At 42.4% G+C, this 25,922-nt stretch overlaps 2 protein-coding genes across 3 annotated transcripts in view; one reads left to right on the plus strand and one right to left on the minus strand.

Annotated features, from left to right (window-relative positions):
* The window catches only part of ankrd13b (ankyrin repeat domain 13B), a 37,646-nt gene extending 36,425 nt beyond the window's left edge, over window positions 1–1,221 (minus strand). The window contains exon 1 of the mRNA XM_078246643.1: window positions 776–1,221. Coding sequence (XP_078102769.1) covers window positions 776–883 — 108 coding nt within the window. The 5' untranslated portion in view covers window positions 884–1,221. The remainder of the gene's footprint in view (window positions 1–775) is intronic.
* Window positions 1,222–1,783: 562 nt separating this feature from the next.
* Window positions 1,784–25,874, plus strand: git1 (G protein-coupled receptor kinase interacting ArfGAP 1). Of its 2 annotated transcripts, XM_078246644.1 has the most exons (21): window positions 1,784–2,213; window positions 7,628–7,761; window positions 9,708–9,820; window positions 11,588–11,693; window positions 12,453–12,539; window positions 12,653–12,783; window positions 12,943–13,037; window positions 13,157–13,199; window positions 13,937–13,963; window positions 14,790–14,838; window positions 15,392–15,464; window positions 16,176–16,273; window positions 17,387–17,498; window positions 17,945–18,069; window positions 19,093–19,245; window positions 20,810–21,169; window positions 22,960–23,040; window positions 23,326–23,402; window positions 23,618–23,797; window positions 24,800–24,863; window positions 25,008–25,874. In XM_078246644.1, the coding sequence occupies exons 1-21, from the start codon at window positions 2,162–2,164 to the stop codon at window positions 25,221–25,223; spliced, it is 2,376 nt and encodes a 791-aa protein (XP_078102770.1). In that variant the 5' UTR covers window positions 1,784–2,161; the 3' UTR covers window positions 25,224–25,874. The 2 variants fall into 2 exon arrangements, with proteins under 2 accessions (XP_078102770.1, XP_078102772.1); XM_078246646.1 differs by lacking the exon at window positions 13,937–13,963 and having other exon boundaries at window positions 1,785–2,213.
* Window positions 25,875–25,922: the final 48 nt, after the last annotated feature.

Below are 25,922 nucleotides of genomic sequence, written 5' to 3' on the forward strand. Positions count from 1 at the left end.
CAGTTTAGTTGCTAACCTGCATCTATTATATAGAAGCAGAGCACTTCAGTATACATTTGTGAAAATTGTGTTATCAAGTCCCTCACTCTAAGCTGAAGTACTCCAATTTTACCAGTGGGTGAAAATAATTTCCCATGTTTTTGATTATGACAAACACCTTCTCTGGAAACCTATAATACCTTAATGATTTCATTACTCTATTCACTGGGGTGGTTTGTAACTGTTCACCCACATACTCAGTATCTGCATTGTCTCACGGTCTCACCCACTCATAAATGGTTCAGGTGCTGGTGGGAAGGTAGAGAGCCTACAGAGTATCATGCAATAATTCCGCTTACACACAGGCATAAAGCACCTCTGACAAATACAAAGACACACACACACACACACACACACACACACACACACACACACACACACTTCCCATGCATATTAGAATTACTTGGATGATGGTTATTTGTAGCCACAATGCAATAAATAATAGATCATTGACATATAAAGTATATGTTACTCTGTGATTTTAAAATGAATGATAAAAAGAAAATAGTGTAAATTCAACTCTGAGGATATAGTCTACAAGTGTGCCTCTCCACCTCACAGATAACTGCACTATTCCCAGTTATTGACCAGGTTCTTGAATGAGGTGCTCCGTGACATCTATACTGTACCACCATCTATAAAATATATGGACCCACACGCCCATTAACACTTATAATGAAGACACAGGCCTATGTCTGTAAGCAGAGATGCGTTTGACCGCTCTTTACCGTCTCACCTGCTCGTTCGTTGCCAGCTCTTTCTCCAGCTGTCGGTGTTTGTTGTGCCACACCAAATAGTGGATAGGATAACGACTCTTCTCCGGAGTTTTCTTAGCAGAAATCATCCTCGGATCATAGTTTGCCTCCTGCTTTTTCGTCACTGTGGATTGTAAGGCTACTTTGTTATTAATAAACTATATAATCATACCTATCATCCTTGATCGGCGGTGATGCCGATATAAGGGCAACCTTACGCGTCAGAAACAGTGAATGAGTATCTGCTTGCTCTGCTTAGAATAAACAGCAAAGACCTGTATTTTTTTTTTTTTTTTACATAAATAAACCCCTCGTTTGATTGTCTCCGTAGATACGGCTACACCTTCATTTCTTAACCACCCGTTCCTCCACCTCTTGCATCCCTCTCTCTTTCTCCCCTGCCCACTCTATCCTCCTCCTTTCCTCCCATCCGGTGGTGACTGAGAAAGATGCATCGACAAGCTGCAATGAAATGTGCGCACACTCAGCCAATCCGCTGTCAGTGTGGTGTTGTGATAAAGCCCCCTAAAAAGGAGGGATGGGTTTTTTTTTGTCGTTTTTTGTTACATGCATACTTCAGTTTTATGTATACAACCATCTGTGTTATGCTGTTTATATTTTTGTTATATTTAGTTAAAATCTATATTTTGTCTTTGACTTTTACTGACATAATCTTTTTGTGTTTTGCATTAGAATGTGTGTTAAAACTGTATGACAGAATAAAAAAAAATGTGATAACAACAACAATAGCATATAATACTACTACTACTAATAATAATAATAATAACAGCATCGTAAAATTGTTCCACACATTTCTGTTAGATATATTTTATTTATCTGATAGCTACCACATTACCAGCTACCATTTATATCATGTTCATATTAAGCACATTTAAAAAAAAAAAAAAAACTTTACTTCATTTTGATCTGAAGACATCGGTTATTTTTGCCCCCTCACCCGTCCCTGTCCCTCCATAGGTAGGCTGCAGGGAGGGATGTTGGGTGTGTGTGCGGAAACTGACAGGTAGAGAGCTGCCGTCTCTTGGTGAATTGCAGCCAGTGCAGCGAAAAGATTTAGTAAATATTCCGATATGAGGTTATACAAACAGCCAGATTAACTATGTTCTCATAACTTTGCTCCAGACTTGAGTTCAGTAACGTTAGTGGACGTGGGCGAAGGGACCGCAAGCCAGGAACAAACGGGAAATTCAACTGTCAGCTGGCCGGGAAAACCGATCGCACCACCCGGCTTCCGGGGATTCAGGGGCCGCATCGGTTGACTGCAGACGTCGGTCGGTAGCTCGGGGGAGTTATACATCATCTACATCATCGCCGACATCCACCTCTCGGTTTCAGCGACTTTCGAGATGTCAAGAAAGCTACAAAGGACAGAAGTCTGCGCGGACTGCAGTGCGCCAGGTAAGGGAGAAAGAAAATAAATCAAATATAGACCACTATACTGAAACAATACGTCGGTAGGGCGACATATGGGGCAACAGGGCCGACGCTGCTGTCACTGTCAGCGGGTCCGCAGAGCAGGAAAACGGCCAGGGCTTCCAAGCGTCGCTTAGGCCCAAAATAAACAGTGAAAAATAGGCGTGTGCAACGGGAAAATCTTTGGCTAATAGCTGCTCAACGTTAATTGAGCAGTTTGATATGTAGCTATATTTATTTGACCAGGACCAAATGCGACTGATAACAGTTTTTTTGCTGCAGCGGACGATCTGAGTGTCACATTTATGTAGCTTCCTACTTGGAGAGACGTTTGTTTTGATTTTCGTGACCGGCCGGGACAGACTTCTTAACGCTAGTTAGCTTAGCCTGGCTAACAAGCAGGCGAATTTGACTCACTGCGTTGCTGGCCATTATTACACATTTAGCTTAGCGTTACACCCAATGTACTGACATAAATTATTATGATTATATTTAAAACCAAATGTGTTATTGTTAGCTCTGGCCTGCGGTGTTTTGATAATGTGTACCGGGCTAAAGTTGCTAGCTTAGCTACAACGGTAGCTAGTGTAGCTAACTTTTGCTAAACGGCAAGTTATTGCTAAAGCCAGTATCCGTAGACGTTGAAAAGCCCTGAAAGAGCTAATCTACTTGAGTGAAGCTTTCTACTAGTATAGCTACTCATTTATTTCACCGTATTTGTTTTAGTCTCCTGCACAGTTTAGAAATGAAATTGTCACTAACTTAACGGTATGGGAATTTACAGGAGCAAAATAATTTGAAAGCCATAAAGTGGAACATTTATCAGATGAAGTCGAAAAGAATAAATATAAAAAAAGGCTTCATTGATCAGATTAAAATTATGTTATCCATATTGTTGTGTATAAAATAGGTATGACCGCTGCAATGAGCATTATTTTACCTCTTCTGCCCCCATCTGCGTTTAAAAGTTAGATAAAGGTAGGCAGGCTAATGGCAAATCAACCTTTTGTATCCCCTCCTTTGCTTCTGCCTGTATACTTTAGTTTTCTCGCATGCCCTCATGTCTAGTTTGAAGCACTTGATTATTTGTTTGTGTGTCACTTGCATTCATTCATGTGTACATGACAACAGCTGTCCTCTTCACAGCTGCTCCCCCTGATAGCAGTGTGTGTGTGTGTGTGTGTGCAAAACTGTCATAAGCTTTAGGGCCCTACTGCTCAGTGTTTAAATTCTTGCTGGCTTCACCTTGCTTCTGCTTTATGACTTGAACCTATTCCCTGATACTACTATACACATACCCTCCTGCTGTCTGTCCTCTTGCCCCCTCAATTGCATTTCCCTTCAAAATCTGACCTGACTAACCAACCCCCAGTTGAACTTGTTTCCTTGAATGGCATAACAATTTACAGTGGGATTTATGTATGGTGTACCAGACATTAATCGGGAATCACAATTGGAAAAATGAAAAGATGTTTGTTGTGAGGTAATTGTATCTTTACATGGGTTTCCTTAGATGATTACTGTTTTTTTCATAATGATGGTTAACTTGTTTGTGTTTGTGTACCTGTTACTAGCTGTATATTTCTTATTCTATCATCAGCTCTTTACATGTTGCCCCTCCTTACGATAACATGCACAGGCACACAGTGCGTTCTGCAAAATGCTGACCTAGCCACTGGTGACAGGCCACCTCCCTACTACCCAGCTTTGTGTCATACTAGGGGATAACTCGATGGCATGACTACAAAGGACAACTGATACTCCCAGTCCAAGCCAAGCCTCAGGAGGCTTTAATGTCACGCCGTGGCAATATGCACAGTTTATAGCAACAATGAATCATGTTGTCATGATAGTAAACACTTTATTGAGCACAGATGCAAATGAATAAGAAACTGAGACTCTTGTGCACACATTTAGAGCAGTTTGACACTGGCATCAGATTCCTTTATTGTATTATGTTGTTAAGTGTTACTGTTGACGTTGTGACCGTTGATTGGTCAGGAATTTAAACGTTAGAGGAAATAATAACTGTGTATGAATTGCAATCAACTACTAGTAGTGACTTGGGCCAGCATGTGGGACCTACATGTTGCCCCTGGATATTACAATGGTTATTTAGACCTGTGAGACTCCTCCATTGTAAAATATGATTTAAATTTTAGTGTAGAAACTTAGTCAAAATTATGTAAATGCAAGCCACGGTTAGTGTTTACTTCAGAGTTTTCCAGACTTTAAATGTTATCATATTATCTGAAGGAGAGTAATAATTATATACACATCACATAGGTGCAAGGCTATCAGAAAACCGTGTCAATGAAGTAGAGATGTTCTGATACCGATACCAGTATCTAAACCGCTGGTATCGCTATCGGGAAGTACTGGAGTTAATGCACCGATCCGATACCACGTAATAAAGCCCTAAAGAAAAAATACGTTAAAGTAGTTTATTTATGTTCTTTTTCCGTTATAACTGGATAATAAAAGAACGTTCTGTGGCATTCATGTTTCACAAAGAGTTTAACCTGAGCCAGACTGACAACAAAGATAGAAATCATATCACATCCATACAGGGATAGCATACAGTTCTTAAAATATATGACACACTAGTATCGGATCGGTACTCGGTATCGGCCGATACACAAGTTCAGGTATCGGAATCGGTATCGGGAAGCAAAAAATGGTATCGAACCATCTCTACAATGAAGAAAAGGTAACGCCTGCACACTTATTCCATGCCACTAAAGTTTAATAATGACAAAGTTGTGATCCTACTTGGATCTTTGTCAGGTCATCATATCATAGCATGTATACTCATTATAGTACATGTTTTATGCAGGCTTAAATGACAGCTATAAAAACAAATGTCAGTGTTATGTCATGCTGCAGATTTTGCCAATACCCACTGCAAATAGTCTTTTCAAGTCTAATTGCTTAATGGTGTAGCCTCATATTGATCCAGCGGGCCAAGTAGATAGTTTAGCCTGTGGGAGTTTTTTTATTTATTACACAGATTAAGCAATTAAATTGCTGCAGTCTGGCTTTTAAAGCCTAAAGGCTACTGTTCTAAACGAGGCTATAGCTCTTATCAAAGCCATTTTGCATTTGCTGCTACTTTTTCTGCGGGCAAAAAGACTTACAACATGTCAGTTTATCTGATGATGGACTATTTTAGCTTCATTAATACCATAAACCCACAGTTTTATCCCGGCCTGAGAGTGACTAATACAGATAGTAGATGTGTGTTTGTGAAGGCATCATTTGCATGTAAGTGTATTTGTTTTGATATTACCCTATGACTGGTCTGCCAGTGTCAGGAGACATGGCATTGGCCTTAGCTGCTTCCCCTCCCATCCTCACCTCATTCACACTCATCTGTTCTGAAGTCTTAGGTAGAAAACACCATCTGTACACCACTGCAATATCATACAGTACCAGACTAAAACAAATACCAAATTTTGGAAACCTGTTCTGTCGTAAACTAGTAGATTTGACATTTGGCACTGCCAGTATACCAAGCTGCTTAAGACTGAAAGGTTAAGAGTTTACTTGGTCTGGGATTAGAATCATGCACATTTTAGTGATGTTTCCTTTATCTGAAATTGAAGGTTTTAAAATATTTAACATTTTCCCTTTTCACATATTGCTGTAATATTTAGTACAACCAGTAGGCCTAATATATAATATGGTGAGACATCTTCTGTTACCTTGACTCTAGTCTCGCTTTGCCAGACCCTCCTCCAAAGCGTGCTGGAGGAGAGTCTGGCTACTACCCATAGCATTCGGGGATGGGAAGAAAACTTGCTCTGGTTTATTGGCATTTCTTTAAACCAATCACAATCGTCTTGGGCAATGCTAAGCACCAGGGAAAAGCCACGGTGCCGCTGCAAAATAGGCTCGGAAGGAGCTTCTTTTGATGGAACGTGTATGTTTAAAAGTTGTTTTAGTTGTGCAACAGAAAACTCAGATTGGACAGATAGTCTAGCTAGCTGTCTGGATTTACCCTGCAGAGATCTGAGAAAAGGTTAACCATAGTCCTCATAAATCGACTGGAGTTTAAAATGCCAACACAAAGGAAGCCCAAGGCAACGGATATCCGGCCTAAATAAGTGAAATCCGGCGGATTTTCCAGCTGCAGCGGAGTAATCCTGGAAGTGGAACGTCAAGGGTATATACTACCTTGACTCTGACTTGACTTTGACCTTCAGTCCTACTTACTGCACATTGTTTTCTGGTGTTTTGAACAACACTGAGATGACTGCTTTAAGTAATTATTATAGACTCAAATTGAGCCCCATATTGGTAAGCACTTTTATGAAAGCAGGGCTCTGCATGCATTGGTTCATTAGTAACAATTAATAGAGAATATTGGGCTGAGGGGAGCTATAGTACAACCCACCATATGGAATATTCAGTGTGTCTATGATTCAGCTTTATCCAGGTATTTGGTACTTCAACATAGCATAGCATCTTCCAACTGTAGCTAACACAACTCATGTTGTCATGTCAAGGGCTGGCTGATAATGTAGTGTTCATGTATATGTTCTTCATATAATCATATTGAGATATTCCTGTTAACAGGGTTTTAAATACTGTAAAAGATTGTAAGTAAAATATCACTATTATTATTATTGCAATTGCAAAATTCAATTTGTTCTAATTGCAGATTCCCTACTGTGAGGAATATTATTTTCTGAAGATTATAACACTTGTGTGAACGCAGCTGTTTGATTAATTACAAAGATGCATATCCTCTAAAGTGCAAGCTTGCTTTGCTGTCAATGTGCATTATGCAATACTATATGTGTATATAGGATAATTGCAATTGCACAATTTTTAAAAGACACATAAACTAATAGGAGTTTTGGTGACAAAGGATCACTGTACTTAAAGGAACACGCCGACTTATTGGGACTTTAGCTTATTCACCGTAACCCCCAGAGTAAGACAAGTCGATACATACCCTTCTCGTGTATGTGCGTGTTGTAACGCTGTCTGACGGTTCCACCGGTAGCTTAGCCTAGCACGGAACCTGCAGGTAACTGGTTCCAACTAGCCTACTGCTCCGAATAAGTGACAAAATAACGCCAACATGTTCCTATTTACATGTTGTGATTTGTAGATTCACAGCGTGTACAAAAAACAACGTAACATGAGACACAGACATCTTCTAACCGTAAACAAACCGGGAACTATATTCTCAGAAAGGCTTGCTGCAAAGCAAATCACTCCGCCCAAGTAGTAGAAGTAGCAGTGCTTCGCCTTTCTGAGAATATAGTTCCCGGTTTGTTTACGGTTAGAAGATGGCTGTGTCTCATGTTACGTTGTTTTTTTTGTCATATATCACACACAGCATGTTTAAAAGGCTTGTAATGCTAATTATCTATTTCTGTTCCTTTCAGACCCGGGCTGGACCAGTATCAACCGAGGGGTTCTGATCTGTGATGAATGCTGTTCAGTCCACCGCAGCTTAGGTCGCCATATCTCCATAGTCAAGCACCTGAGGCACAGTGGATGGCCTCCCGCACTACTGCAGGTAAGGCTGAGAAATAAAAAGTGAAGGAAAGGGAAATTAAGTTAAATAAAATGCAGTACCTGAGGCCCAGAATACTTAATATAACGATTTAACGCAAAAGGTGAGGACTGGTACAGAAATCTGACTCAGCACTGAGGATGCAAACCCATTCCATAGGTTTTCCATCTGTGTTTTTATATATATATATATATAAAGTTTGTATTTTCTCTATGTTGAATTATATGCATATCCATCATGTACATATTTTTTCTAGCTTTTTTGTAATAAAAGCAATATATTTAAAGGGGAACAATGCTGTTTTTTTTAGCTTAATTTACCTTAACTGAACAGCTTCGGAGTCATTGGAATGGTTATATGACTTTTTTCGAGTTGAATGGTGGTTGTCTCGCGAAAAACCACCCTTGCAACTTTGGGCCGGCGAGTCGTGAGTTTGTCAGGAAGTATCGCGTGATATCAGGTCTCTCGATGCAACAAATTGCTTCACGGCACTGCACACATACGCCCATTCAGGAACCGGATAACAAGGTAGCGATGGAGTTTTTCACACTATCGTCATGGCTTAGGCGGCAAAAAAGAAGCAGAAAGCTATGAAAGCATTGTCGGAGGAACAGAGAAAGAGGACACGGCAGACTGACCGAGCGAGGAGTCAGACAAGTAAACATAGGAGCTGCCAAATAGGCCTGCACGATATTGAAAAAAACTTACATTGCGATATTTTCTTTCCCTGCGATATATATTGCGATATGAAAAAAAGACTCATTTTTACAAGAGGACATAAATAGCCCTATTTAGAAATACTAAATCATTCTCAACTACTGGAGTGATTTTGTAGGGGAGTGCATCTACATAGAAAATAAAAAGGAAACTTTCTTATGTGAACCAGTCTTTGTTGAACTTTAATGCTTTACAAAAACCAAAGCAAGTAAGCGCTGTGACTACTCTTCTGAAGTGATTTTGGAGAGGGAAATTAGGAAGAAATTCACTGGTTGACTGGCATGACACCATTGTATTCATATAATATCAATCCAGGCTAAAGTGAATGATATTAATAATGCATGCATGTTGCTTCCTCTAAATGTCAGGTTGTGGTCGACTAGCGGGGCCTGCTTTGGTTGTTTGATAAACTGATTAAAATAGATCATGATTGTTGGTTTGCTGTGCATGCAGAGCCTGCATGTCACACTCTTGCAACAAACTGTGTATCCAAGAGCACTTAAATCAGTGTAAATGACGTTATATCAGAAACAGACTGCTGTTGTAGATTAGTGTTACGTTTCTCCGAACCATAACGTTAGTTGGGACAGACGCCTTGTTTCTTTAGGCTAACTATGTTAGCTTTAGCCTGGCTAGTAGCAGCTTTCTGCGGTGAAAAATGGCCGGCATATGTCATGATTACGCTGCATTAATCAGGTGATTTAGTTTGTCTTTGCAGCGAACATAAAACACTGACTACTGTAGCTTCACTACCCATGGAAAAGCATGCGCATCACTGTGTCAGCAGAAGCTGCCGCTTACGGTACTTTTCTACACACGGGAGAGCCTCACTTCCCATAACAACCCCCCCCCCATCGGACTAACATTACGTCACATGACCACCTGTCTTAAAGGGGACGGGTCGGCCGGTAACAATCATGGAAAAGGAGAACGGTGAAAGTTTACTTTTTTATAGCGTCAACATCGTAACTTCCTGCGATGTGACTATCACGCATGCGCACATTGCGATATAGACGATGAAACAAAATATCATGCAGCCCTACTGCGAAATATCTATTCCGAAGCTGTAGGGGGAGCTCTATAGAGAAACCTGCGAGCATAGCGCCCCTTTAAATCATGGAAATACAATATTGCATTAGGGCTGCATGACTTTACTCACCAAAATGTTCTTATAGTTTTCTTGCGTTGTGGTTAACCATCACTGAGTCACTGCTGCGTTTTGTGTGTTTCAGATGGTTCAGACGTTGGCCAGTAATGGGGCCAACTCCATATGGGAACACAGCCTCCTGGACCCTGCTCAGGTACAAAGCGGTCGTAGGAAACCCAACCCCCAGGACAAAGTCCAGTAAGTATACTCCCTACAGACTCAACATACACAGAACTAACACAAATCTCCCACCAATCACCTTTGCTGGGGCAGATTATTGTCCCAGCTGCACAGGAATATGATACAACCTTTCTGGAGATAAATGGCGTTTGCAGTAGTGAAGAGCAATTGCACCCAGTAAACAGTTTCCTTATAGTCATCAATCACCTTCCTAATGAATATTGCTCTGTTCTCAGAGGGTTTTTGAAAGTATACATAAACAGGGTCTGTTTTGGACTTGCTGGAAATTAGTTTCACCTAAAGGCCCTGACACACCAACCTGATTATCAGCCGTCAGACAGTCTGGCGAGGTCAGTGACTTGAGTCTGTTCGGTGTGTTCCATGCCATTGTCAGTCGGAGGAGCCGTTCGCCTTCATTTGGGCCGATTTGACATGTTGAATCGGAAGGGTCGGACTCAATGGCCAATCTGATTGGTGGAGTGCTAACCCGGGATGACAAGCGGGATGAGCGTGACTAACGCCTCTCAAAATCTGACGGAAATCTTTTAAACTGACCTGTGTCAATCTGAAATGAAGACAGATTCAGCAACTGCATGGCCTATTCCTCGCTTAAAATGTTTTCAGAAACAGGTTTCGGTGAACTAGCTTTGTAAAATATGAGATCATATTCTGAACGAGCCGCTATTATGATTGGTTGGAAAATCCGGGAGCAGCCAGACCCACGTGACGCGTTCGTCCACTCAGCTGCCAGTTTAAATTTTTTTGGGCGACAAAACAGATTAGCGCTGCCTGCTGTTACGGAGACGTTTTACGTCTCGCTCAAGTCGGTGTCGCTTCGGTGTGTTCCGAGGCACATTTTTGACCAACTCGGTTCTGCCGAAGGTCGGCCGTAGGGTTGGTGTGTCAGAGCCTTAAAGGTGCAGAAAAGCGATTCTGCGCAAAGATTGTTGATGTTTGAATTGCCAAACAAATACAACCCTAACTATGGTAGCTGTATGCTAACAGCAGGGAAACTTGCAATCTTGGCTGCCAGTATCGTTAAATTCTCCCCAATTTCGGGTCGCATTACTGCTGAAACATATCTGGTTGTGTAATATTTGGTTTATAAGCCTTTATTGGTGTTTTTCATGGTACAACATCCTGTTGCAGCCACCGACTGTACGGAGCCAGCAACAACAGGAACGCTGATATGGAAAGCTGACCAATCAGAGCAGACTGGGCTTTTTCGGGAGGGGGGGCTTAACGAGACAGGCGCTCCAACAGAGCGTCTCATACAGAGGGTGTAGCAGCCATGGGCAGTATGAGAAAAATAGTGTTTTTGAACATAAATGCATGTAAACATGTTTAAGTAGAAACATAAAATACGTAGTATGAACCTGAAAATGCTGTATACAGTAATAGGTCCCCTTTAATGTGCTGTTTCACAAATGTGTAGAAGGACATTGTGCACATTCTCTTAAGATGTACTGCATTGTATATTTGTTAATGTCTTTACGGTTTGAATTTTGTGGGGAGTAGTAGCTCATACTGGTCAGTTCAACTGCAGAGTGTGGACTGGTAGCTGAAGAGGTGCCAGTTCACCTCCTGTGCACTGCTTAGGTGCCCTTGAGTAAGTCACTGAACCCCTTAACTGCTCTGATCACATCTCACCACAACAAAGTGTGTGTGTGTGTGTGTGTGTGTGTGTGTGTGTGTGTGTGTGTGTGTGTGTGATGAAATCCCAAAAAGGGATTAATAAAGTACTACTTCTTCTTGTTAACTTTCTTACCTTCTACTCCTGTGCAGTCCCACTAAGTCCGAGTTTATCAGAGCCAAATACCAGATGCTAGCCTTTGTGCACAAGCTGCCCTGCCGCGATGATGATGGCGTCACTACCAAGGACCTCAGTAAGGTGAGGGCTCAGTATTTCACAGCAGAGGGGTTGAGAGTTTTAGCATAATTAGCCTATACTGACATTGCCACGTTTCTGAATTGCATGTATAAGAACAAAGGATGTTTAATTTAGATGTCAGTGGGAGACCTCACATTATAAAAATGTGCATGTATACATACTAGGGCTGGGCGATATGGAGAAAATTAAATATCATGATATTTTTGACCAAATACCTCGATATCGATACCGCAACGATATTGTAGTGTTGACTATTGTTGCGTTCACAAAATATTTACACTGAGATTTTTGATAAATAATCATCAGTAATGTGGATATAATGACTAAGTTGGTAAAGGCAATTAATAGAACAGTATTACAACAGTCTGGTAAGTTCAGAAAATGACATCACTTCACTGTAATGCAGCCTTTAAAACCAGGAAAAGATAACAGTTATGCCATATTACGATATCCAAAATCTGAGACGATATCTAGTCTCATATCACAATATCGATATAATATTGATATATTGCCCAGCTCTAATACATACACGCTCACACAAACACACAATCATGCACACTGATAAAACCTCCTGGCAGGAAGTGATCTGAATGACACAGCAGGATGTAATAATGATCTCTAATGCTGTGGAGCTCCGCTTGGCTAATAAGGGGATTCTGCCTGCCTGGATTCTGTCTCTGCATGATGTTATATCTTGCCACCCCAACACTCTGTTTTTATCACTGTCCTCTTTACCTCTCCTCTTTGTTTCTTAATTAGCAACTTCACTCAAGTGTGCGGACGGGGAGTTTAGAGACGTGTCTTCGGCTCCTGTCCCTCGGCGCTCAGGCCAACTTCTTCCACCCGGTCAGGAAAAATCTACTCGCTGACTCACTCCATCTAGCAATTAGCCATGCTGTTCAGTTACTCTCTTAATGCCAGGCCTCTTGTCCTGACTCTCTCTGTGTGTCTAACTCCAGGAGAAAGGCACTACCCCGCTCCATGTGGCATCCAAGGCAGGCCAGATCCTGCAGGCTGAGCTGCTAGTGGTGTACGGTGCAGACCCTGGAGCACCTGACATCAACGGACGGACACCTATGGACTATGCAAGGTTCAAAACAGTGAAAACACAGTTAATTAAAAACACAGTTAGCATTTAAATCACATCTCAAATTAAATCTGCTATGGTAGAATGGTGAAAATGATAAAAATGGTTAAAAAAATGTAAAAACACAACAAGAAGGTAGAATTGTTTTTGTCTGTGTTCCAGGCAAGCGGGCCATATAGAGCTAGCAGAGCGGCTGGTAGAGTGTCAGTACGAACTGACGGACAGACTAGCCTTCTACCTTTGTGGGCGGCGCCCAGGTAACCCACTGCACTAGTTTGTGTGCACCTCACATGCCCTTAAGCATAGCAGTTAACCTCAGTGACACCTGTGGTAGATTTTATCCAGTTTATTAAGTCTCCTCATTTCCTCTCCTCAGATCACAAGAATGGCCATTATATCATTCCTCAAATGGCAGACAGGTATGGACCATGACGTTATTGTTTTGTTATTAAAGTGGTTATGATTGCCTTGCATTTGCATGTGTGGTGTGGTTTGATTGCATGAAGTATCTTTGTTACTTTCAGCTACTTGACTTGCCATACTTGACATACTATGACTGCTTTATTTCATTGTGTCTCCCTGGCCTTAATTGATACTGACGCAGTTTAGTGTTCTGACCATAGGGTGGCACCATAGTATATGTAACCCCACCCAAAAGGAGTTAATTAAAGCAGATCTTTGGCATCTCTACAAAAGCTGCCTGTTCAGTGTAAATGATCTAAGCTATTACAGGTACCGGCAATGATTTAGATACTTGAGGTGTGCTTGGTGTATTAATCCCAAAACTGCAGGTTTGATTTGAGAGGTGCCGAAGTGCATAGTCCATTTATGATAAATCAAGTTCAGTATTACTTGGCTCAGCTTCCTTCAAATATTTGTGCTGGGTTTTCTTAGGAGAGTCAGAGAAGTAACTTAAAAATACACCCACAAATGTTATGCAGCTAAACCAAGTGCACCTCAAAATCTATTTGTTACTTAAGTGCGTCTTACTTCTGAGCTGCCATCTAACTCCACTTGCATCTGTTCTGTTCTGGTAAATGGATAATAACAATTAAAGCTGTTTTGATATGGCTTCTCTACCCCTCCTTCTGTCTGTTTCTTCCTTTTTCTCACTCGTCTTCTGTTCTCTCCATTTCGCTGCGCTTGGTGGAGCCAGAGCTCGTCCTAAGTGCCCGACACAGAGGTATCTTTACTTTCCTTGTTCCTTTTTTCATTCCTTTCATTTCCTTCATTCCAATCCCCTCTGTCTGCTACCCCATCTTTTGTAGATTTCCCTGTTGTATACCACAATATGCCTATCTCTTCTTTAGTGGTTTGACAGTGGGAAATGGTTAGGCCTTAGTCTGTTATCACCAGAAAATAGAGCTGTACAGCTAGTTCTGAGGGGAAAAAGCTAGAAGCTGTTAGGAAATAGTGTCAAATCGTCTCCTGCAGTAAGTAAGGTGATTATGTGCTCAGGAGAATCACACCAGTCATATCCATAGTATTCACATTGTACACTAGCATATGTCCTTAGTGGCTGCAAAAAAACAGTTTGTCCTGAAATAAGTTAAGTCTATTTAAAATTTCAGATTGCAGGAAAACTGTTGTTTTAACGTTTAACACATTTAACACTGAGTGTACAGCAAGATATAGTTGGAAAGTAACACTTTGACTGTCAATATGTGCTGATATATTTCTGTCTAGCTGGAGCTTGCAAAATGTACAGATGCACCCTGTCCCTGGGACTGTACAGAGTTGCTCTCTGTGTTATTTGTCTCCAAATGACAGTCACCATTTCATCAAGCCCTTTTGACTTGACATCCAACGCATCCAACCCTAACTATGCACTCCCTCTCTCTGCTGCCCCCCCCCCCCCCCACCCCTTCGAGCCAAACACCCTTCTTACCTCCTCACCTTTTGCTCTTCTCTCCATATCCACATCTTCCTCCCTCCCTCTGCCTCCCTTTCTTTATTCCACTGTATCTTTGTGGTGCCTGTCTCACTGTTGTCCTCTGTGTTTTTTTTAGTCTGGACCTCTCAGAATTGGCCAAGGCTGCCAAGAAGAAGCTCCAAGCGGTGAGTTTGGTTCATTTGTGAGATTTAAATGATGGTTTATTGGACATTCACAGCACAATTCTACAGACAGTGGTAAGAATTGACAAGGTAAAAGTTACTACTAATTTTTTGGACAGTAGCCAGATTTATTGTGTCCTTGGAAGTAATGTAAAAAGATAAGTACTTAAAACAAGTTGGTTGGTGTGATAGCCAGATTTTCTATTACTTGCCAAAATAATGTCCGTCCGCTCCAGGGCCATCTCTTCAGCCCCACAGAATGCTAGTAATCCAAAAACTGAGAGCTGATGGTCGGTTATCAACATTTGAAAGACTTTAAGTCGCAAACTATGACACAGGCGTTTTAGGACAATTGCCTGTGTTGACTAAAAATTAGACAGCATGCCAAGTAAAATCTTAAAATGTGCAGCCCAGATAGCTGTACATCAGGATGTTTTAATGTCAGTTTTCTTCTGCTCTCTTGCCTTTCACACTGGTGCCTGTTGCACTGATGTGTAGGCATGTAGAAATACACCTGTTAATTTATCTGGGGTCAATTTGTTTGTCTGTTCGACAGCTCAACAATCGGCTGTTTGAGGAGCTAGCAATGGATGTTTATGATGAGGTAGATCGCAGAGAAAACGATGCAGGTGAGCCTCATCTCCTCCCTCCTCAAGTCTTTCTTTTGTGCTCTGTGAAGTAGACATGTATGTCTTGTGTTATGACTTTTTCCTTATATGGAAACAAGACGTTGAAAGTACAAAACACCTCCACAAAACATCACTGACATGAACTTTGAGAAGAAAAGGAGTGAGAGAAAACCACAGAGAAAAAAATGTTGAGAGCAGAGAATTAATTTGAAGTAGAGAGTGAGGAGAAAAGGAAAATGTCTGTTGAAGAGGAAGGCCAAATGGAGTGAGGGAGGGAGGAGGAGAGACCGAGTGAGGAAGTGCCTCTGAAATTCTTGAGTCTCTCTCCTCTGCTTTCTCGCTCTGTCTCCTTCTCCCTTTTCCATTTCTTCTTTCCCTTTCCTTCAGTAGCAGTCAAATTGTGCTTTATAACAGAAGCACCGCAGGTAAGTGGCAAGAATACAAAGACACACACACACACACAAATACACAAGTACACACATGCACAAATACACGTACATACTCAGCCACACACAAGGGGAGGGCTAAAAGCGCAACGGTGGATTATAGGGGCCGGAATTCAGTTTTAGGAGCTACTGTATGGTTTTTACTGTGCTTTGTTTATGTCTGTGTGCATGTGTGGGTGGATGGACTGGGTGTTTGGCTGCCCATGTTCCATTTTAAACACACACACACAGAGACTTATTTTTTGCTTCATATTTGTGTCTCCAGTGTGGCTTACGACCCAGAACCACAGCACTCTGGTTACAGAACGCAGCGCGGTGCCCTTCCTACCAGTCAATCCTGAATACTCTGCCACACGCAACCAGGTAAACGTACTCCCACTCATTCTCACACATACCTACAGTACAGGTAGCATGCATATACTCATCATATACATTTGTATTAGCTGATACAAATAAATACATACTAATGAAATTGTAGCTAGTTTTTACCTGAAGACAATTACAAAACTGGTGAAACAACTGGCGTGCAAAAATAAGAGATAGGGCATAGTGATATCATAGACAGTTAGACAGTGTTTTGGGGAGAAGCCGAGAATGAGTGTGAAATTGACAAGGGATGTTCTTACGCTGTGAAAGAGGAGGGACGATGTAATCCATCTGGGTTTCTCTCCCCCATCTCCCTCTTTCTCTCGCTCTCTGGGAGAGAGAGAGAAATCCCATATGTCCTCTCACATAGTTTCTCCTTGTCTGTGTGGCTCATTAGTATAAACATTGACTTTTAACACGGACATACATACACACACACAGAAAAAACACCCGCATCGCCACGTTTGCTTTTCCCTGATTGGGCAGTTCAATGTGGTCAGTAACTGTGCTGTGCTGTCTAATCATGGTGGAAAAACACAGAAGAGTAACACACTCACACACATTTAAAGATGAATTTTTTACATTCTTTTGTCTTCCAAAGTGATGTTTTTAAATAGCACATCACTTTGTGTAATGGTTCTAGTTTTTTTTTTTTTGTCATTTGAAAGTGATCTTTTTATTCTCATACAGTATATGGATGCCAGCATGCTCGTGTAATTGCGTGGTTTATGTTTCTTGTGTGTGTGTATGTGTGAGCACACTTGTAATCGTGTGTATTTGAGTGTGTGTGTGTGTGTGTGTGTGTGTGTTAAGTATGACTGTGTTTTTCCACAGCACATGGTCGTTGGCCACATTAGTCACAGTGAACCACTGACTGTGGGCTGGATTGTATCTATATTCCACACGACTGATGATACAAACTTAAGTAACTTTTAGAAAACAGTTTAGACAGGGATCGACCCAGTAGCTCACCAGGTTGAGCGCACGTCGGATATACTGAGGCTCAGTCCTTACCGCAGCGGCCGGGGTTGGAGTTCGACCCGTGGTCCTTTGCTGCATGTCATTCCCCCTGTGTGCATTCTCATAACTCCAGACTCGTTCTTCCCTCAGGGCCGTCAGAAGCTGGCCCGTTTCAACGCTCGGGAGTTTGCCACGCTCATCATCGACATCCTGAGTGACGCCAAAAGGAGACAGCAGGGGAAAGGTCTCAGCAGTCCTACTGGTGAGACACTGGGAGGATGGGACAGACAGTTTAGGACGGAGGGCTGAAGGCAATTATAAAGCTTTTTAAAGAACAGCCAAAAACAAGGGCATACAACTTAACCTAGTTACAAATATGGATAGATATATGCCAGTTCATTGACTTTTCCCAATACATCTCTGTACAACAATGTGGACAGCAATGTGGAGCTATGTTTTAGGAGTTACATTTGTGTCAGACAGTATATTTTTATATGTATAAACATTTGACTTACCTCCTTTGCATCTAACAACTGGTTCTTGTGTGAAACCAACATGGAGACCCCCATTGAAATAATGGAAAGAAAGCTGGCCAAAATCAGCAGTCTTATCAGTCTGAGCTTTTCCAAGGGAGAGATGAAAAGAGCTGGGCTGATACACTTTATATTAACAAGTGTAATAAATAAGATTTTTTTTTTCCTTTGTCAGACCCATTTGATCTGGGCATTGATGATGACCAGCATGACTACGACAGTGTAGCCTCTGATGAAGACACAGACAGCGAGCTTACCACCCAGAACAACAACAACACGCAACGCAGCAACCGTGCAAAGGTATAGTACTTGAAAACACACTGCTTATTTCAGAAAACCAATGTACATCTTGCCTCACTTTGATAAAATGCAGCACGCTATTCAAGGTAAAATCTACAACTCTGCACATGCTGACACACTTGTAGTTTTTAAAATGTTACTCAAAAATTCAGTCATCTTCCTCTTACATAAAAAAAAAAAAATTAAAAGCAGTTGCATCAGCTTGCAAAGCGTTTCCATGGTTTCCTCTTAATGACTTGTCCCAGCATGCTTTGCGGGGAGTGGCAGCAGTTAGGGCTTCCACATAGCTCCTGAGTGACATCATCAGCTATTCTGGGTCCTTGTCAGAGAGGCATTGTTCATACAGAGAGAGAGAGAGTGTAGTGAGAGGGAATGGAAGAGGAGATTGAGTGAGAGACAAAGAGAGGAAAATGGTGCAGAGGGGAGTGGTAGAAATGACAAAGTAAACAACAGCTACACCAGTAACTATCTGCTTTTTGTGGACTCATTGGGGAAAACTCTGACAAACCGCACGTCAGAGGTTTCACTCTCATCTCCACTCTAGAAATATGTGCATTCATTATTCACTTTTAGGGAGTGGTATAGAAATGTGTTTGAGCATGCTCCAGGGTCACAGGAAGTGGGGGCAGATGGTGCATTGAGAACAAGAACTGAGGCTCTACTGTCGATATGTGTGCGATCAGCTGTAGTATTGGCCTCCAGGCTGCAGCCCTTAGTCCTCTCACAGTTGTAAGCTGTGTTTTATCCAGCTCAAAATGCACAAATTTAACTCTGCAAAAAACTGCATATATTACATACAGCAGTATTTAAAATCGAATTGTGTCAGCCTAAGACACCGTGTATGAGTTAGATTAATTTGTAAAAACACCTTCACATTGGGCTTATACCCTGGAATAACTTCACAAGTCTCATGATGTCAGGTTCCTCACTTTGTTTGTTTGTGCCTTTTTGTCCACTTTTGTCTGTGTTTCTGTCTTTCTTTCTACCGGTCTGTCTGCCTGCCTGTATGTCCTATCAATCCAGAGTATGGACTCATCGGACTTGTCAGACGGCCCCATCACTCTGCAGGAGTACCTGGAGGTAAAGAAGGCGCTGGCCTCCTCAGAAGCCAAGGTGCAGCAGCTGATGAAGGTCAACAACAACCTGAGTGATGAGCTCCGGCGGCTCCAGAAGGAGGTAGGGAGTATGAAGGTGGGAGTCATAAGTTCAGAGGGTCATCTTATGCACAACCTCAACCACAGAATGTCAAGTACAGAGCAAAAGAGAAAAGAAGAAAGTGGGAGTAGAGCACAACGGGAAACATGAAAGAGAGATGGGATGAAGCAAGAAAAGTCAGCATGAACTGTTTCTTTATAAAGGAGAACATAAAACCTAGTGGAGAAGTTGAAATATAAAATGAGATTGATGCCTAGACGAAGAGAGGGTATTAAAGAACGCAGACGATAAAGAGACAAAGACACGTTGGCAAAATGAGAAGCAACAATTGATTCAGACAGAAGGAGGGCAAGGTGATGGAGAGACAAGTGAATATTGTAATATCTTCTGCAAGTTGATGTATTTTCCCTGACAGGGTGTCATTTTCCTGCACTGTTGTCTCTGGAAGATGTATTTGGTTACAGCTTTTCAGTGTAATTTAGTAACTAAAGCAGACGTCATTCTCGTGGAGAATCTCCTCGCGGAGCGAGGGCGCTGCAAATACTATTTTAATTGTCATTTTTAGTTCAGACATTTTTCACTTAATAACCTTCATTTGTGGTTTATTGTCTCTTCATTTGGTTTCCTGGGAATCATCATCATTATCTCATTGTATTCATAAGTGGCTGCCAGTGTCAGCCAATGTGACCCATGATTCATTCATGTGTTTATTTTTGTCATTTGACTGAGGATTTAGTAAAACGTTGAGGCAAACATGCACTTGTACAAGCAAACACTTATGAGCACACACACTGCAGATAACAAATACTGTGGTCAAATGTATTTGTAGTCAACAGTACCTCAGTGCAGGTGAGCCCATATTGACCCTTGAAAATGATCTATGTATTTATACAGGATGGCCTATGTTTCCTTCCACCCCATTTCCAAGATCTAATCTCTGCCTCAACATGTAACCTATTGAAGTGTCTTTACTACATATCCCCTCCCTCCCGAGTACTGATGAGTAGGATTGGGCATCGAGAACCGATTCCTACTTGGAATCGTTTCAAAAATTACGATTCCAGTAGAATCATTTCTTTATTGGAATCGTTTAGAGGATTTGGTTTCAAATCAGATCATCACTTCCCAATTTAACATGCGCAAGTTTTGGTTTCCGTAGCGGCCAGGCACTTGTGTTGCAGCCTTGGAGCACAGAAAGCAGCGCTCTAGTGTGACTTTATTTTACATTGAAAAAGCCCTGTAAAACTGCAAACCACCATTGAATCAAAATAAAACCTTCCTCTTATTTGTGAAACTAGGCATGTGACCCGTTTCAACTCCACCCCTCAAAGAATCGGAATCGAGAATCGATAAGAACCGGAATCGAAAGGAAGAATCGGAATTGGAATCAGAATTGTTAAAATCCAAATGATGCCCAACCCTACTGATGAGTTAACATGTATGAGTTTGTGTGAGCCTTTTAATGTACATGTGATTGCGGATGCTTGTCTTTAACCATTCAGTTGACACCCACTCCCTTCCCTTCAACCTTTCCATGTCCCTCCATCCTCTCATCCCTCCCTGCTCCCTTCCTCCTCTCCTGTAGATCACGCGGATGCAGACAGAGAACAGTGCGCTGCGGGGGGGCCAGCAGGCTGGGGGGGCAGCTGGCCATGGGGTAGGGGGGCCTGGCGGGGGAGGAGGAGGAGGAGGAGGAGGAGGCCAATGGCAAGGGGGTGGGATGAGAGGAGGTATAGGCGGAGTGGGTCTGGGTGGGTTTGGGACAGGAACGGACCCCCCAGGGCTGTCGGTGCCCTCCTCGGTCGCCCCCCACTCCCATCCCCCCCGAAGGGACCGCCAGGCCTTCTCAATGTACGAGCCAGGGGCAGCCCCCGGCCCCACGGCCCATGGTCCCCCAGTCCTGGACTCCCTGGCAGCCCGCCTGCAGCCCCTCAACACACCCAGCGTAAGTTAGAACTCCCGCGGCCCCTTCTACTTCCCACCTTCCTTTTGGTGGCCCTGATTGGCTCTCTTTGGCCATTTTAATGGGTGATAGTCCAATCCTGATCTCTCTATTTCCCTTCAACTTTATCTCTTCCTGCATCTCAGTTCCCGATCCTTCTCTTTGAAAGGTCCAGTTGTGCATGGCCCCCATTTGAATGTGAAAGTGTAGCACTGATTTGTCTAAGAACAATAAGACCTTAACCTATGGTTTTTAGCACAATAAAGGGGAAGTGCATAAGTGTGATGTCTAGGAGAAAGATGGAAAATAGGGATTGCGTTGTCTGTTTGGTTGCCTGGCGACGCCTCTGATTTCCCTCTCTCTAGCCTGCTCTTTACCCTTTGACCTTTACATTTTCAACCGTTAGCTGTCTTGCTTCTGGTCAGCTACTTAATTTAGGATTTGTTATGATCACAAACAGATGCCATTACATGCGCGTGCACACACACACACACACACACACACACACACACACACACACACGCCTCCAATGTAAATGGTAAAGTGGCTGATAAGTACGGAAGCCCTGAGAGGCAAGAGAGAAAATAATTCTGGTGATCCATTTTCTAAGTCTGATCTAAATTACAAGTTTATGACTTATAGGTGAAAAAAAAAAGGTTTTGACTAGATAATCTTTCTAAGTTCTGTAAAAAAAATTTTTTTCATCTGTGAAACAGGTGGGGGGGAAAAGAGTTTTTTCCAAGTGATGATTATTATTATTTTTTTAGGGGTTTGTTGTTGTAATACTCATTTTGGCCACAATAGGCCGAAGCGCACCACTAGCCCACTAGGTTTTAAATAGGACTAAAGGCATTCATGTTTTCTTCTAGGTGCCAGGTGAGTTTTAGTCCTATTATGAACATGAGGTAGTGGAGATGAGTATTACAACAACACACACAAATGCATGTTTTTCACATGGCAAAACCTTTCACATGTTCTTAAGTCATAAGCACAGAAGAGATGTAGATCAGACTTGGATGGATCACAAGAATATTTTTCTCACTTGCCTCTCAGGGCTTCCGTAGTGACGGCAGACCACTACCAGTTAGCATTCACTAGCATTTATCCTACAGCAGCATCTATGAAGTTACAGTATGCAGACACACAACCACTCACCACTAACCTTTCTATGGAGACCTCCATGGAGTCGTGTCCAATTCACCATCTCCGTACACAAAGATTTACCTGTTTGTCTGTTTTCTTTTTGTCTGTCTGTCTCTTCACCTGTCTGTCCCTTGCTCACTGCAGTGCAGCCGTGCATCCTCTGGATGTAAGCATTCTGTCTGTCATTGCATTGTTTGCCATTTCATCAAATATAGGATTCTCTCACATGCAACTATGCACCACTTCTGCTTATTATGCATTCTAATAATGGAGATCAACATTAGTGTAGAATATGTGTGTAGTCTAGTCCTTTTTAGATGCTCTGTGTTCATCACCGGTTAGTTGAGTTAGCAGTGTTCTTTGTATTTCAGTGTTAGATAACTATAGAGGCATGTAGTCTTGATGGGATGTTGGGTGAGCTGCCAAGTTGATCTGCCGCTGCTCTCACTGGCTCATGCATCTTGTTTTTCTGCTATTTATAAAAACATCTATTCTCTCTGTCCCCACACTCAATTTCTTTATCCATCTATGTCTGCTAATCTTTCATTCCCTTCTCCATCTCTTTGTCTACACATCTCTCTTTCTCCTCTTATCTTTATCCCTCCATCTCTCTCTTTCTCTCCCCGTCCTTGTTCCCTCACTTTTCACAGGTACGGAAGGGTGGTATAGGGGGTCCAGCACCGTATGGAGGCCAACATCTGTCTGGATCTACAGAGATGGGCAGATACATGGTGAGGGTTTACAGTTTTTGGTTCTAGACTGATTTTCCGACCTTCACTGCATTTACAGTGGGAAGTTGAGATTATAGACTTGAATTGTTTTGTCAAAATCAGCCACCTACAAATACTGCAAGAGCTTGGAATATTTTTTAGATTGTATTCAAAAGATTCAAACTGATGATTTGAAACAACTTTTAAAATCTACGCAATTTAGTGGACTTGAAATCATCAGCTCGGGAGGTTTGGTGAGGTGGGTGATCATTGGCCTGATTAGCCTGTTGCTGTTTCTCTCCCCAGGTCCCTAAACCAGAGAAGCACGGCAGTGGCACTGACAGCGACTATGACAACACACAAACATACGACCTCTCACTAAGGTCAGACCCACTGCAAATCACTGTACACACAAGGATAAGTGTGTTTTTTTTAATCTGCTGTTTTTTGTTAATGAGAAATAAACAGGCAGTCTCTGAAGATGTTAAACTCTTAAAAGTGTTAAGCTGCTCAAACTGATGAATGTCCTCTGAGACTGCTCTCTAATGTAGCCCAAGGTGTTAATTATTAAAGTGTATGTCTGCGTTTCTCTTGTCAGTATGGGGCGCAGCAGCGAGGAGGAAGGTGGTCGTGGGGAGTCTGAGGAGGGAGGAAGTGGGGACGTGGGGGAGCCAGACCCCACCCTGCCCTGCACAGAGGATGTCATACTGAAGACCGAGCAGGTGACCAAGAACATCCAGGAGCTGCTCAGGGCTGCTCAGGAGTTCAAACACGACAGGTAGGTGTAAGACACCCCAGAGATGGATGAAAGTGACACTAGAAACATTTGTCTACCTTAGAATAAACACTACTAATTATATCCTCGCTAGTCTGGAATGTCAGGCTTTGCCCCTCAACTTCCGCTCTCTGTGTGTTGCCATTCTCAAAATCCCTTCGCTACGGGAAACGACAACAAACTTTACAGGCCGAAAATGGCAAGTTTTAAAGATCTTGCAACAAGACAGGCCTGCTTGGCTCTTTTGGTCAATGGTTGTAAAGATTTACAAACGATATGTTTACGACATTTACTATCTATCTGGGATGTTTCAGGACAGATTGGTGGGGATTGCTATGGGCGAAGTACACACAGCGATACGCTGTTAAGAGCAAATTACGGTTAACCATGTATCCAGCTAATTTAAATAGCTCACGGTATATTGTGTGAACAGTTAACTTCATTTAATATTTTATTGGGGCGTTTTCTTTTGCGGGGTGCAAATGTTCCATAAAACAAGTTCCTTCCCAAGATCATTTTGCAGAGGCACCTTCTCTGCAACCGGAGCTTAGCTCTGCCCAAGACGGTTGTGATTGGTTTAAAGAAATGCAAACAACACAGAGCATTTTTTCTCTAATCCCATAATGTATCTGAGCTGTAGCCAGTCCTTACTCCACAACACTGTGGAGATAGCTGCCAAAAAAGACTGTATCCTTGCTGACAAGTGATCATCTTGATTGGATAACACATTGAGAAGTTGCAGGAACATCTAGCTCCAGAATCCTCTTTACAGAAATTCTGTTACATGCATACACACTTGTTAACAGCTGCACCAGGCGAATGAAAGTGTGTCTGAGTTGCCTTGTTGCCTATAATGTGCTATACAAATAAAGCTAGCTTAGAATTGAAAATTGAATGTCAATTAAAATGTCTCTTAAGACTAGTCCATTTAGTAACAGACAACATTCTTGCCTCAATCATCTCATCAGCTATTAAATAAAATTAAAAAATGCATCTCCTCTTTAGCTTTGTTCCATGTTCTGAGAAGATCCACTCTGCTGTCACTGAGATGGCCTCACTCTTCCCCAAAGTAAGTTCCCTACGTTACTTATGTTTCATTTCTCTCTTTGGGTGTCTGTTTTTCTCTTTTTATTTGTCTGCCTGTTGATCTCTTTATCTACCTTGATCTGTTTACACCACGTGACTGAGTTTGATTCCCTTCATTTCTCCATAGCGCCCGGCATTAGATGCAGTCCACTGCTCCCTCCGCCTGCTGGCTTCCAGTGCCTCGCGGTTGCAGGTGGAGTGCCGTAAGGCGGCGCCCTCAGAGCCTGGCGGCCCTGCGGTGGACTACCAGCTCCTCACTCAGCAGGTCATCCAGTGCGCCTACGACATCGCCAAGGCTGCCAAGCAACTGGTCACCATCACCACTCGTGAGAAGAAACAGTGACCCAACAACTACATGGATGGATCGAGAAGGAAGAGGGAGAGAGAACGGATCAATGCATGGGTGGGCTAAGAGGGATGTGGAGGGGCTTCTCGGAGAGGAAGATAGAGGGAGAACCGGATCACGCTATTAATGAGAGGACGAGGGAGCCGGAGTGATCAGGAGAATGATGGCTGCGATGAGGGAAGGAAAAAGTCTGGAATATGCATTCAAAGGAATCGGATGAAAGCAAAGCGAATTAATTGTTTAGTAGAAACGCTACAGGGGACTGAAAAAGGAGAAATTCCACAAGTGTGGAAGAGAAAGTAGGGTAGGACAAGTGGATGGATCCAACATGGAAACTACAGCCTGCTGCAACCTAAGTAAACTGTTGGAATCAGATGTGTATAATAAACCACTTAAACTGTGATAAGCATACGTGAAATACAATGGTGGCAATGTACAGTGAACTGGATCCAGAGATGATACTACTTTATTTATTCTCACCTGTCACTCGTCATCCCTCCCTCTCCCGGTTTACCTGAACTAGGGAGAGAGGAAGTATGTGCTGCGAGAGAGGGAAGTAGACCAAAAAATGACATACTCCACACACCATCTCTGTCCCTCCGTCCTGTGGAGTCAGGACGTTCTCCCCCCCCCCCCCCCCCCCCCCCCTCCATCTCTCTCTTTCTCTCTCTCCCTCTTCCTCTCCAACTAGACACA

Source organism: Sander vitreus, chromosome 3, assembly GCF_031162955.1.
Source record: "Sander vitreus isolate 19-12246 chromosome 3, sanVit1, whole genome shotgun sequence".
NCBI classification, from domain to species: Eukaryota; Metazoa; Chordata; class Actinopteri; order Perciformes; family Percidae; genus Sander; species Sander vitreus.